General features: G+C 36.2%; 1 protein-coding gene across 1 annotated transcript in view; it reads left to right on the forward strand.

Annotated features, from left to right (window-relative positions):
• The window catches only part of LOC103043212 (collagen alpha-1(XX) chain), a 41,120-nt gene that overhangs the window by 23,215 nt on the left and 4,240 nt on the right, over nt 1-13,665 (forward strand). Inside the window, exons 13-31 of the mRNA XM_049462765.1 lie at nt 538-683; nt 982-1,111; nt 2,246-2,385; nt 2,482-2,608; nt 2,718-2,857; nt 3,727-3,859; nt 4,542-4,687; nt 4,921-5,050; nt 6,617-6,733; nt 6,894-7,040; nt 7,153-7,209; nt 8,069-8,107; nt 8,205-8,343; nt 9,045-9,187; nt 9,914-10,023; nt 10,193-10,351; nt 11,527-11,604; nt 11,715-11,801; nt 13,518-13,571. Of these exons, the coding sequence (XP_049318722.1) occupies nt 538-683; nt 982-1,111; nt 2,246-2,385; nt 2,482-2,608; nt 2,718-2,857; nt 3,727-3,859; nt 4,542-4,687; nt 4,921-5,050; nt 6,617-6,733; nt 6,894-7,040; nt 7,153-7,209; nt 8,069-8,107; nt 8,205-8,343; nt 9,045-9,187; nt 9,914-10,023; nt 10,193-10,351; nt 11,527-11,604; nt 11,715-11,801; nt 13,518-13,571 (2,222 nt within the window). The remainder of the gene's footprint in view (nt 1-537; nt 684-981; nt 1,112-2,245; nt 2,386-2,481; nt 2,609-2,717; nt 2,858-3,726; nt 3,860-4,541; nt 4,688-4,920; nt 5,051-6,616; nt 6,734-6,893; nt 7,041-7,152; nt 7,210-8,068; nt 8,108-8,204; nt 8,344-9,044; nt 9,188-9,913; nt 10,024-10,192; nt 10,352-11,526; nt 11,605-11,714; nt 11,802-13,517; nt 13,572-13,665) is intronic.

A 13,665-nucleotide genomic window follows, 5' to 3' on the forward strand; every position in this document is an offset into this window, starting at 1 on the left:
GATTTGTATTTAGTCTTCTCTTTGATTTAAAGTATTTTTTTTTAAATAATCAGAAAAGTAGACGAAGAAATACAATTCTATAGAGTGAAAAGTATTGAGAGCACAGCAAACACAGCTCAGAAAATGCTGCTTGTTCTTACAGCCTACAACACAGTGGCCAAGCAGTTAATAATAATATATGATCTACAAGTTTATCTAAGGTAGCTTGGAGGGAATGACTACACTCTGATGGTGAGTTTTAAAAAATGGGGGGGACACCCAGTATGCAAATAGATGCAAAAAGAAGCTGCAAATGGCAACAGAATAACTCAGTATTTATAAGTTGATTCAACTCAAAGATCTCTGTTTGAATGTATATGTGGCCACAAATGTTTACTTAATTCTAAGTAGTCGGGTAATGTTTGGAAACATCCAAGTGTATATAAAACAGCCATTATTGGCTGATACCGATATTATTCCTACATTTTATTCACTTCTCGTTTGTATTTTATTTTTTTTTAACTTGGTAGTGTTTGTCTTTTATTCTGCTCTCGGCAGTGCCACTGGCCATGCCGCACTCTCTAGAGGTCACTGCATCCTCTCCCACTACTCTGCGGGTGCACTGGAGGCCGGCTCCTGGAGCTACTCAGTACATGGCGCTGTATTCTGCCCTCACGGATGGGGAGCCTGATGATGCTCGAGAGGTGAGTCTGGCCTCTATAATTAATAGCATTAAAGTGAGGCTTAATTGATGTGAAGCTTCACTCAAGTGTTTTTTTTATGTCTCTAGTTATGAGTGAATGTTAACATTCTTGTTCTTAGCCTTAATTTACATTATACTCACAGTAAATGACTGCATATATGCAATCTATTGAGGTAGTGCCAATTCCAAAAATCATGTCACTGTCCAAATACTTATAAATTCAACAGTTTGAAAATATATATATATATATATCTGAATGGTGTGAGGTGCAGCTGTGTTTGTGTCTTTTTTTGTGACAGGTGAAATTTGGGGCAGATGAGACGGATGTGGAGCTGCAGGATCTGATGCCCTCCACAGATTACTCAGTCACGCTGTACGCTCTGTACGATGAGGAGCCTAGTGATCCCATCACAGCCGTCGCTTCCACGTGTATGTCCTTTAATTTTGATCGTATCGTCATTTACCATAGATACTGTACATATAGTACCAGTAAAAATTTTGACAGATCTTCTCATTTAATGTTTTTATTTAAATGAGTAAGTAAATAACACTTACTTAAATAAATACTAAAGTCATCCAGACTATAAAGGAACACATAAGGAATCATGTAGGAACTTAAAAGTGTTAAACAAACCAAAATACTCTTTGAGGCATTTAGGTGCTGTTAACTTGCGGTTTCTGAGGCTGATAAACTTATATTGTGCAGCAGAGGTAACTCTGGGTCTTTCTTCTTTCATGGCTCGCTGCCCTTGAGGATAATTTCAAAGTTCTTAAAATTTTTCAGGAAATTGTTAAGTGAATAATAATATAGAATAAAATAAATGTTTTTCTTTATAGTGTGGATGATTTTTCTATTAATCTAAAATGCAGCAAATTTTAAAATAATAAAAAAAACACTCAATTTAAGGTGTATACTGTTCTGGTACTGTATTTCATTTTTTTTAAATAAGACTTCTAACCTTTATTTTTGACTTCTTTCATTTTTCAAAACACAATTTGTTATACCACTTATTCAAAATATATCAGTCAAACATTTGAAATTTAGCTGTAAATATATATAAAAGACACTTATTAAATGAGTTTCAAAAGCATTTATATAAGCTATGTCTATGGTTTGAGCAGTTAACCCCTTACTGCTGATCCATGTTTTTGCTCATTTTCATGCGATTTGCACTACTATGCTATCACACTGGATATCTTAAGTTTTACATATAGCACAATGACCAGTCAGGGCTTAAACTGAAGTAGACACTTGGGACAAAACAGTAATTCACTTTCAAGAGGTAATTTTCATTATTTAGGATCTATTTGAGAACATTAAATGCAGAGGAAAATGTAAAAAAAACAAAAAGCGCCTATTATATTTTGAGTTTATAGTGTGTGTATGGATGTTGGTGATGATTAGCTAATCATTCTCTACATTTCCTGGTTTATTAGGGTCTTGTCAAACAAAGTACAACCCAACTTGCTTACAGTTTTGGTTTGTAATTTATTAATTCTAGTTACATATTTATTATCTCTTTCTTGTTCTCTCTCTCTGTTTGTCTCTCTGTATCTCTGTAGTCCCTCTGCCCTCTCCTCTTAGTCTGCAGTTTCCTATGGTCAGTCACAGCACCCTGAGAGTCACCTGGGTGCCAGGTGCAGTCAGTGTTCCTGCTCATCGCATCACTTACAGCACCAATCATGGCAGTGATGTTAAACAGGTGAAGGGCAAATATAGTTCTCTAGACATTTTCTGTATTAACCGCATTCCTTTTCACTTAATTTCTCTCTCTCTCTCTTTATTTTTGTCTCTTCAGGTGGAGGTAACCGGTGTGAACACAGTCTTACTGCAGAATCTGGCCTCTCTATCCAGGTATCTGGTATCTGTACAATCTCACTATGACAAAGGCTTGTCCACCCCACTCACCGCCAACGTCACCACATGTAAGTCTCTCACATACTGTTGCATTTATGAAATAAACAATTATTTTTTCATCTTATTTTTCTCTGTTTATCCATCCCTAACTACTGAACCTGCTTCCCTCTTTTTCAGTGAGGGTTCCTGCTCCTTCTGAGCTCAGGGTCACTAATTACTCCGAGAGCTCTCTGACGGTGCGCTGGGAGGCAGCTGCAGATGACGTGACCTCATACCTTATTAAATGGATCTCTCTCAGCGGAGGAGACCTGAGGCAGGTTAGCACCAGCTCCCGCTACTGAGCTCCAGCATTTGCATTTACTAAAATGTGTTTTTAAATAGTGGGTCATACTGTAATGTAATGTAATGTGAAAATGTTACTATATTAAGATGAGAATAACGCTGTTGAGAGATGGAGGTAAAAACTAAATTTAAGAAATGTAATTAATAAGATGCAGTTATTACGTAAGGCATTTAAACTATGTGAAATGTTTGAAATGCCTAAAATTACAGTAATGATCAAAACAGTTTACATCTGGTCACTTCATGTGTCTCAAGTGTCATGATTTTTATTACCCAAATACCAGTTATTAATATTCCAGTGTGACTAACCTGAGACACATTTGATTACCATGTTTCAATGCATGTGGTTAAACTATTATGAGCATACAATCCAGATGTTAGTCACAAGAATTGACCAGGTGTAAATAGGGTCTTTGTTTCATGTGAAATGCTATCTGCATGTCCAGGTCAGGTTGCACTAGAGTCTAGATTTCACTATGATTGTTTTTATTATTATTATGCCAGGGAGCACCTGTTAGATCTGTTTACGTAAAGCAACTTTTAGCTGAAAGAATTCTGCATGGAGGAGTAGGAAAACATTATCTTCCAGTTGATGCCAGAGGCTGGACAGTTACAAGAAATGTTAAATTGAGGTTGCTTAATATATACATCCCACCCCTGGACCGATCCCTCTGTAGATGAAGATAATCAGTGTTTTTAGCATCACTAATGTTACAGCTGATCAGTGAATGCACACAATTCATCTTTACCTAAAACGTTTGGCTGCTTGCCCTACATTATGTTAAGGCCAAATGAATGAATGAGTGTTAGTGGTTGATGATCCTTTGCATGGATGTGTTTCCAGCTGAAGGTGGATGGTGAAAGCGAGGGAGCCATATTGGAAGAGGTTGAGGACGACAAGGAGTATCAGATCTCACTGTCTGCATTGTACGCAGATGGAGCACAGAGCGATGCTGTGGCTATACGCTACAGCACATGTGAGTATATACTATAAATATGATTGTATACTGAATACTTTATTATAAAGGATATCTATCAGTAGAGTTCTAAATCACATTAAGATTTGCTGTGATCATGAAAGCATTATAGCTCAAATCTGTATTCTTCTGATATTAACCTCTATACCAATATTAGTACCCTGCATTTGTTTTCCATTAAACTAACCATCACACACAAATTGAATCGACTTGCTACCAATAACAGTAGGCATGTTGTTAGCCTCTAAATGCTTCTTATCAAGTGCACCTGCCAGAGACCTAAGTAAGAGTATATCATCGTTGTCCTATGAAAAACACTTATCTCCATTTTTGTTGATTTTTATTTTACTCCATAATTTGAACAGACAAACTTTCTCTTACACTGTGCCAAAATTTCTTGATGAACAGACCAATAGAAACTCTTCAAAATGACCTAAAAAAAAACTATTTTTACATTGACTTCCATTGAAAGTTTACAAGTTTTTTTTTCTCTCTCTCCTGTAAAGTTGCTGTTTTGGAGATAAGTGTTTTTCATTGGACAGTAGCGATATCAGAAAAAAAGGGATTGACTGTGTTCTCTTGTCTAAATACATTAACGCATATAAATAATGCATAACGAAACATTCCTGAGTGTTTATCTCTGGTGTGTTTTTTTTTTTGTTTGTTTGTTTCTTTGTCCTAGTGTCCGGGGGAGGCCCCAGCTCCATGTCCATCTCTGAGGAGACAGCGGTCAGCATGTTGGTCAGCTGGGTCCCACCTAACGCCCACGTGCTGCGGTACCATGTATCTTACACACCTTTAACTGGAGCAGAGGCCAGAGAAAACACAGTGAGTGCCCCAATTTATCAAGGATTTTTATATTCAGATTTTGGAGTCTCACAGACTAAATGTGTTGATACCCAAATGTACATGTACCTGAACAATCATATTGTAAACTGTGTTTACATCAGTGTAACACTGCGCCGTGAGCAGGCAGGCTCACTTCTGAATAATACATAAATCTTGCAGAGGGCTGTGTTGCATTGTGGGTAATGTAGTCTTGGGGGCGGCTTTGCTCGTAGGTGTCATTGCCAGGCAGTGAACAGCGAGTTCTGCTGCAGTCCCTGCAGCCTGACACTCGCTACAGTGTGCTGGTTACTGCTGAATACCGCAACAGAGAGGGAGGCAGTGCCTCAGCACAGGCCAAAACCAGTGAGTCTCTCTCTCTCTGTCTGTATAAATCTGTTTCTTTATTTCTCACTCTTTCTTTCTCACAAGCACATAGGCACACACTGGTATTCAAAAATAATGCTATTATGATTGATAATTCACAGTTTTCAATATGTTTTCTGTTATTATACTGAGCATTTATCATACAAATGAACTACAGTTAATATGAATATTAAATTATAATGGAAGTAAAGATTTCAGTAGAATTTCAAAAAACTTTGTACTGGAATTTGAACCTGCATATTCAAAATGCTCAAGATCCCAAAACCAATCCACTGGCTGGATAAAGGTTAATGAACTCACCCATACTTAAATCACTGGACTCGTAAATTCTTACGTTGACATAAATATTAAGTTTTCTATATTTTTTGTCCAAGTTTATCTTAGAGTCACATCTAACATTCAAACTAAGACCCAGTTAAACTATGGGTGTGTCATGTTGTTTTTACGCAATAATATCACCAAAAATTCTGATAAAAAAACTCCATATCGTATTCACTTTTATTTTATGTACTGTTTGATTTATATTTAATATATTCTTTATAGTACACTATAGGGGTGGACAAATTATATCGTATACAATATATCGTGACACAGAAATATCATGATATTAAAAATCCATATCATGATAATAGAGATGTTCTGTCTTAAAAGTAGTCTATTATTTACTGTGAAGCTTTAGGTGTATTAATTGTATAATTGTTTTAGTTTGCAGTTTATATGCATGCACTAAATATTCTGCAATATTTTTTGCTGCATCATATTATTTTATGCTATATTATTTATTTTGCCACATTATGATTATTCTGTTATACTATTATACTATATTCCTGAAATTAATAATTTTAGTTTTCCTATATCACCAAGTATTTCGTTATCGCAAAAATACCCTGAAATATTGTGATATTATTTTAGAGCCATATTGCTTACCCCTAGTACACTATAGTTTTGTGTTTTTGTTTTATTTTGTTCAACTATTATTATTTTATACAAAATCAGGGTCTTGGAAAGTTACTGTTTGTGAAATAGACAAACATGTATAGTTTTTTGTTTATACTGAATGTACAAAACTAATATATTTATTGTATACAAAAAATTATACTGTTGCAGTTGTATACACTTGAAATTAATTTTAAAAATGTTTTGTCATATCACCAAGAATATCATTATCGCAAAAATACCCTGAAATATTGTGATATCATTTTAGGGACATATTGCCCACCCTTAGTTCACACAAGTAATAAAAATCACAAAAAGTCTTAAATTTCCCTTCTTAGATTAGGGTGGAGCAATCTTTCTCACATTAGGCTTACTACTTTTATTTTTGTTGTGTATTTTCTCAAAGCAAAGTTATAATCACTTTTACTGTATCCTGTAAAAAGACAGTAAATTTAGGTATTTGCTTGTTTTAACAATATGATCACAATTGGGATTTATACCTCATTCATATAATCATTAAAAATGGCAACTGTCCAATCCACAAATGCACAAGAACAAACAACTTCAGCTTAACAACCCTGTGCCTCTTGCTTTTTCCTGTAAAACCAGCCAGTCTGCGTGTGAGCAGTGTGAGCGTGGTGCGCTCTGACCACTCCAGTGTCTGCGTGTCCTGGAGGCCAGTAGTTGCAGTTACAGCATACCGCATTGTCATCCAGGCCCTCAGAGGTACCAGTACTGCTCAGCTCCACTGTACATCACTGATTCATGCATTTAACAACCATGTACACACACGACATCTCAAATCCATATATATACACATATAATATACTACACTGTGTCTATGTGATTATACTTAATGTGCATATATCTTTGTGTGTGTGCTCAGATAAACACACAAAGGAGGACACAGTAGACGCCACCAGCAACAGCCACTGTTTCTCTGAGCTGCAGCCGGAGACTGTGTATCGCATCAGTGTGCACTCCCGCCTGGGGACAGTAGAGAGCGCTGCCGTCACTATTCTCCATCCCACAGGTTAGACCACAGTTCAGATTCATTATTGAATTCCATGTTTATTTCACTAAGCAGAATAAATATGTATCTGAATTTCTGTCATAATAATACTGTCTCTGTAACTTGTTCTCAGCTGTGGCACCAGTCAGAATACAACTTCCTCCTAAGCTGCATCCCATACAGAATGAAAGTGAGTATTTAACAGTACACTGGAACAGTAGACCTGTCACAATTACCATTTTATTTGGACAATAAACTGATTCTAATATACTGCCCTGAATCTTAAATGATATTAATGTACAATGACAATAAAATAGCATAATAGTTATGTAACCTCTCTCTTTTTTTTTTGGTATAATCTGTTGTACAGTATGCCTGCTTGTTCTTTTAAAGTGACAATAAAAATAAAGTATAAAAAAATAAAATAGCATAATAGTGCATTTACAATTTTTTTTCAAAGACTTATTCACTTTTAATTATTAATAATATTTAGACATTGAAATTGTAATATACAAATTACATATTGTAACCAGAAAAATAAAATATATACTTATATACATATGTCCTTTTATCTGTACAATGACAACTAGAACTTTGTATTAACACTAATAATGTTTTATTTATCACAATATTCTGGATTTTGGTCTATTTTGTATTTGTTTTGCTATTTTTACGTTTATTTGTATGTACTATTTATGCTACACTTTAGTTTTGTGGTACTTTTTTATTTTTTCAACTATTATCTATTATTATTTTATACAAAATCAGGATCTATGTAAGTTACTGTTTATGAAATACAAATAGTATTTTGTTTCTATTTAATGTATGAAATTAATATTAATATAAAATGAAACCTATAGATATTTATTTTGATGCAGTAGTATACTTTTAATTTATGCTTTAAAATACATTTTTTAATGTTTTTGTCATATCACCAAGAATAGCATTATCTTTTAATATTTTTTACACAATAAATACATTTATAGTGTACAATTATTTATATATGTTAGTTGATATCTTTTTGATTACTTTACTATATTTTTTCACAGTGTGTCCTGAAACCACCATTAGGAATAATGTAATTAAAGGTAAACCTTTAAATTGTATATTTGGTACTTTTTTTGAAATAATGGTTTTATTGGCACTGTTCCAAGAGAAAATTGTGTGTGTGTGTGTGTCCCTCAGGTTTTAATATGATGGAGGCGTTTGGTCTGACTCAGAGGGCTCATTCCACCGTTGAGGGCGTGGCAGCAGAACCTTTCATCTTCAGCTCTCTACCCAGCTACACCCTCTACAGAGACACACAGCTTACCCAGAGCACAGCGTGAGACACACACAAACACAGATTTAACACTACCTCACAATAACACAGCCCTTTACGTTTCTTTTACATTAAAACAGTGCATGATGGACCAGGAAGGGATTAGAGCAGAATAGTGCTGTAAAAGAGGAAAGCTTTCCTAGGATAATGTAGTACACTGACATGCCAAATGTCATGGGACAAGAAGTATTATCATGTCCAGTGACGTTTGCCATATCCCATGTCCACATAATGATCTCTTATTCATGCCACCTTGCTATAAGCACACTGGTTAATATTCCCAACCTCACTCAGATAACACTGCTTATCTTGGAGGATATAGGATTGAGGTTCTTACTCACGGAGCCTAACAGTAGAAGCTTATTAGCTTACTGATTACAGGATTATGAGGTGTATATATTCCTAACCCTGTTATTAATTACAGGTTTTCAGTAACCTTGCACTCTGTCCACTAAATCGTGTCATAGAAGTAATTGTAAATAATATGTTTTTTGCATTGCTGTCACCATAAAGTATGCATTATAAGTTTTTGAGCATTATAAACATTTAATTGTCCCTTATTTTTCCTGACAGTGGTCTGTTCTCCAGTCACTTGCCTCTAAATTACAATTTAAGCTTTTTGTAATAATGTAATATTGTAACTAACACACAAACTGTGTTAATATATATATTTTGTATATTTTGTATCTTTTTGTGTGTTGCAGTTTTATTCACCCAGCTGGCTTTGCTCCGGAACACACCATCAGTATGGCCTTCCGTCTGCTACAGGACTCACCCAGGGAACCCTTCGCCCTCTGGCAGCTCACCGACAACGACTTCCAGCCCAAGATGGGGGTGGTGCTGGACCGTAAGTTCTAGGCTCTGTGGGCGGATTCTTTACACGTTTTCCAAATGTCTAAGACCCCTTTTGAGCTGTGCATCTTAAGAATAAGGATTCTGGGGCGCCGAGTGGTCCAGCGATCTAAAGCGCTGCCACTATGAGCAGGAGGTCGCAGGTTCCAACCCCAACTCATGCAGCTTTGCCATCAAGCTGCCGGCGCTCAGAGGGAGCAAAATTGGCCCTGCTCCCTCTGGGTGGGTAGATGGTGCTCTCTCCCCACATCACTCCTAGGGTGATGTCCACAGCACAGGGCATCTGTGAGCTGATGTATCAGAACCGAGTCACTGCGCTTTCCTCCGAGCGCGCTGTGATGCTGCTCGGCAATGCTGCATCAGCAGCAGCTCGAGAAGAAACGGTGGCTGACTTCACATGTATCAGAGAAAGCATGTGGTAGTCTTCACCCTCCTGGTGTGTTGGGGCATTACTAGTGATAGGGGGAGTTATAATGAGTGGGTTGGGTAATTGGCTGTGTAAATTGGGGAAAAATGGAAAAAATTAGAAATAAAATTATATAAAAAAAAAAAAATCGTCAGATGAAAATGAGCTGGGCTTAAGACAGTAGAGCAGGATTAATTAGCCGTTCTAACCATAAAAATGATTGGACATTGAGGTTCTACATGACTTGGAGTTGATATTAAAAAAGGTCTTTAACATCTAAAGTGTGTGTATGTGTGTGTTTTTCTCTTCTGTCAGCTGAGAGAAAAGTGCTGCTGTACTTCAGTCTGGACTACAGAGGAGAGGTGCAGGAGCTGACCTTTGACCAGCCACAAGTTCACACTCTCTTCTACGGCAGCTTCCACAAGGTGTGTGTGTGTGTGTGTGTGTGTGTGTGTGTGTGTGTGTGTGAGAGTTAAATAAAGAGTGCCTGAAATAGAGACTTTAAGACTGTGTACTTAGTCGTTTATGAAATTTAAATATTAAGCTCTGTTCTGAGACATATTATAAATGATCTATTCTTTATATGATTGGCAGATTCACCTGTCAGTCAGTCAAGTGGGTGTGTCCTTGTCTGTGGACTGTCAGCGGGTTGGAGAGAGACCCGCCCGTCCTCTGGGAACTTTACCTACAGATGGCTTTGAGATGCTGGGTAAACTAGTGAGGACCCGAGGGCCCCGCAGCGGATCTGCTGCTGTAAGTGTGATACACCTCACGTCTCATTAGCTGGTCTGTCACAAGAACAATACAGCTCTGGAAAAAATTAAGAGAGCATTTCAGTTTCTGAATCAGTTTCTCTGATTTGGCTATTTTTAGGTGTATGTTTGAGTAAAATAAAGTATTTTTTTTTATTCTATAAATTACAGACAACATTTCTCCCAAATTCCAAATAAAAATATTGTAATTTAAAGCATTTATTTGCAGAAAATGAGAAATGGCCAAAATATCAAAAAAGATGCAGAGCTTCCAGACCTCAAATAATGCGAAGAAAACAAACATTTAGAAATCAATATTTGGTGAAACATTTTATTTTAACCCTTGTGTGGTGTTCATATTTTTGTTACTCGTTTACTTTGTTACTTGTATTTAATTCAGCAAAATTAAGCAATTTTACATTAAAATACTTTACACATGCTTGCTTCACCTAAATTGCAAGCAATATAAACAGCTTATCTTTCTTATGTTACATTTCTTTCAAAAAGTGCTACTCTTTTATTAGTTTTTTAATAAAATGTAAAAGAAAATGAATTAAACTCAAGATATGAGTAGAAAATTTGTTTAGTTTCAAACTTACAAATGAAGCAATGTTTATTAGCCCTTGGCCAAACATACTGTATGTAATATAAATGTGTAGGGGGGTGTACAGTGTGTGTTTATCGAAAATGTGTTTTGATATATGTTTTTCACAAAAAAATGAGCCAATGCCAATGAGTTTGAGTTAGAAAAAACATTTTTTTTGTATCATTTGAAGAAAAATGAAAACCCGAACACCACACAAGGGTTAAATCGCAGTTTTCATGCATCTTGGCGTGTTCTCCTCCACCAGTCTTACACACTGCTTTTGGATAACTTTATGTCACTCCTGGCGCAGAAATTCAAGCAGTTTAGCTTAGTTTGATGGCTTGTGATCATCCATCTTCCTCTTGATTATATTCCAAAGAAATCAAAGAAAATCATAATTTTTAAGTCTCTTATTTTTTCCAGAGCTGTACATTGTCCTAAAATAAATTTAATAAATGTTTAATAAAGACGATTTTAGACTACTGACATAATTATAATGTAGTAATGATGTAATACTATAATAATGCAGATACACAATTGCTCAATAGTATTACGTGGTGTGTTTAAAAATGCTTTTCTGCTTTCCTCAGTTCCAGCTTCAGTCGTTTGAGATAGTGTGCAACACTACCTGGGCCTCTGAGGACACGTGCTGTGATCTGCCTGCTCAGGTGAGAGACTACTCATACACCTTTTCGATTAAATGTAGTTGAAATACTGAGAGCAAATGTGTGGATTCAGTGATAATTTATTACTCAGCTATGGTCACATGTTTCTGCAGAGAGATGAGGAGAGTTGCCCTGCTCCTGCGTATGCCTGTACCTGCACCTCTGACATCCCTGGAGCACCTGGAGATACTGGCCCTCCTGTACGTTCATTATATATTACATTTAAGCTGTTGAGTATGATGGACTAGTAAGGACCTAGTTCCTAGTATGAGAATAGTCACCAATACTCAGGTCTTAGGGCTCTGTATTTCCTAATGCTGAGAGCATAGACAGAATTACAGAATATTTACAAATATGGAAATTCACATTATTAGAATAAACAACATCAAAAACTGAATTCATTATTTTATCAAATAATCTTCCTACAATATTCTGACTGTTTCTCTCTTTGTACTCATTTATCACAGAGTATGTCTGTGGGAATAATGTTGAGAGCCTAGCTTTGGGAACAGCAATAGCATTGACAAACAGTGTTAACTATAAAACTCAGAACATAACAGTGCCCCATATATTTTTTAATAAACAGCAGAGTTTAACAATATATATAGACAATATAGATTGTATTGCTATTTGTGGAAAGTAAGTTGTAGAAATAAAGATTTGCCATCCATTTTATACAATAACCTGCAAGAAATTTAGAGCAGTCCTAGTAATTCCCTCTTCCTCTGTATTTGGGAACACAAGGACTGTCACGTGGGCCAAACCAAGGACAGAAGGACAGACACTCGCAGATACCAAATGCACAATTTATTAACAAGGGGCTAGGCTTACAGGGGTAGTTAGGGACAGGCAGGGTCAGTAACAGGAAGGCAGCAAAAGTAAACAACATACCAGAGTGTGATGTTTTGTGGCAAAACAGGGTCATACACAAGAAATCCAGCAGGAAAAAAAGACAACGCAAAAGAGTAGTCAAAATAGGAAAATAGGTCGGCAATGATAGACAAGTGATACAAGCCAAGGGCAAACCAAGAAAGTAGTCAAAAATACAAAACAGTAAACAAGGCAAAAACAAAGGCAACTCATTGTAGAAGAGCTAGCTAACTCGATTCAAAACTAAACTAAGGAACTAAGGGTTATTTATACTAAACAGACCAGCTGTGGACAATCAGAAGTTGGGAGAGCGGTTACGCCATAGTGTTACATAATTAGAAGAGTCAGGTGTGAGTGCATGCTGGGAATTGAAGTGTTTGTTGAGGTCTTTGTTGAGTGAATCAGAGTTCAGAGCATGCAGACTGACAGCATCAGGACTGACAAGGGCACTGTACTTGACTAAAAAGCACGTGACTAGTTGTTTGTGCTTTTTTTGATTGATTTTATACAGATGTGCGCTTGATCTTCACAGGTGTATTTCATTCATTTTCAAAAGCTATGAGTGATACTTGTGCATTTGTGTGGGGAAATTGCTAATCTATAGATGTATAGATGAATTGATACATTTCTGCATAAAAATTGACGCAGTTATATTTTAGCAATTGAAAAAAATATTTTTCATAAATATAGTGCCATTTTGCTATTATTGGAGTCACTTTTGGTTGATAATACATGAAGTAAAATGGGGTAAAAGTCAAATTCGGGAATTCCATAGAGCCTTATAATACCAGTCATTCTGTTACCATCAGAAAGAACCAAAAGTTTAAAGAACTTTTAATGTAAGTATTTTTTTTCTAGTTTAAAGGTTCTCTATTATACTTTTATACATTTTTTACAGGAAAAAATGCATGAAACCATAATTATATTGAGAGAAAATTATAGTATTATAGGTCATATGATCCTAATTATTATCCTTGAGTACTGGAAGATATATTACTGAGTCTGTAATGTATTTGTCAGCTCATTTTCTGATTCTGTCTCATCAGGGGAAACCTGGTCCTCGTGGAGAGAAAGGGGAGAAAGGAGAGGATGGACAGAAGGTATAATGTCCCCTCATTCTGCTTTACAGTCAGATAGTATTACCCAAATCAGCATATGTTGTTTTCACAGCAGACGGTACAGAAATCATCCCTC

Source organism: Astyanax mexicanus, chromosome 13 (assembly GCF_023375975.1).
Source record: "Astyanax mexicanus isolate ESR-SI-001 chromosome 13, AstMex3_surface, whole genome shotgun sequence".
NCBI lineage: Eukaryota > Metazoa > Chordata > Actinopteri > Characiformes > Acestrorhamphidae > Astyanax > Astyanax mexicanus.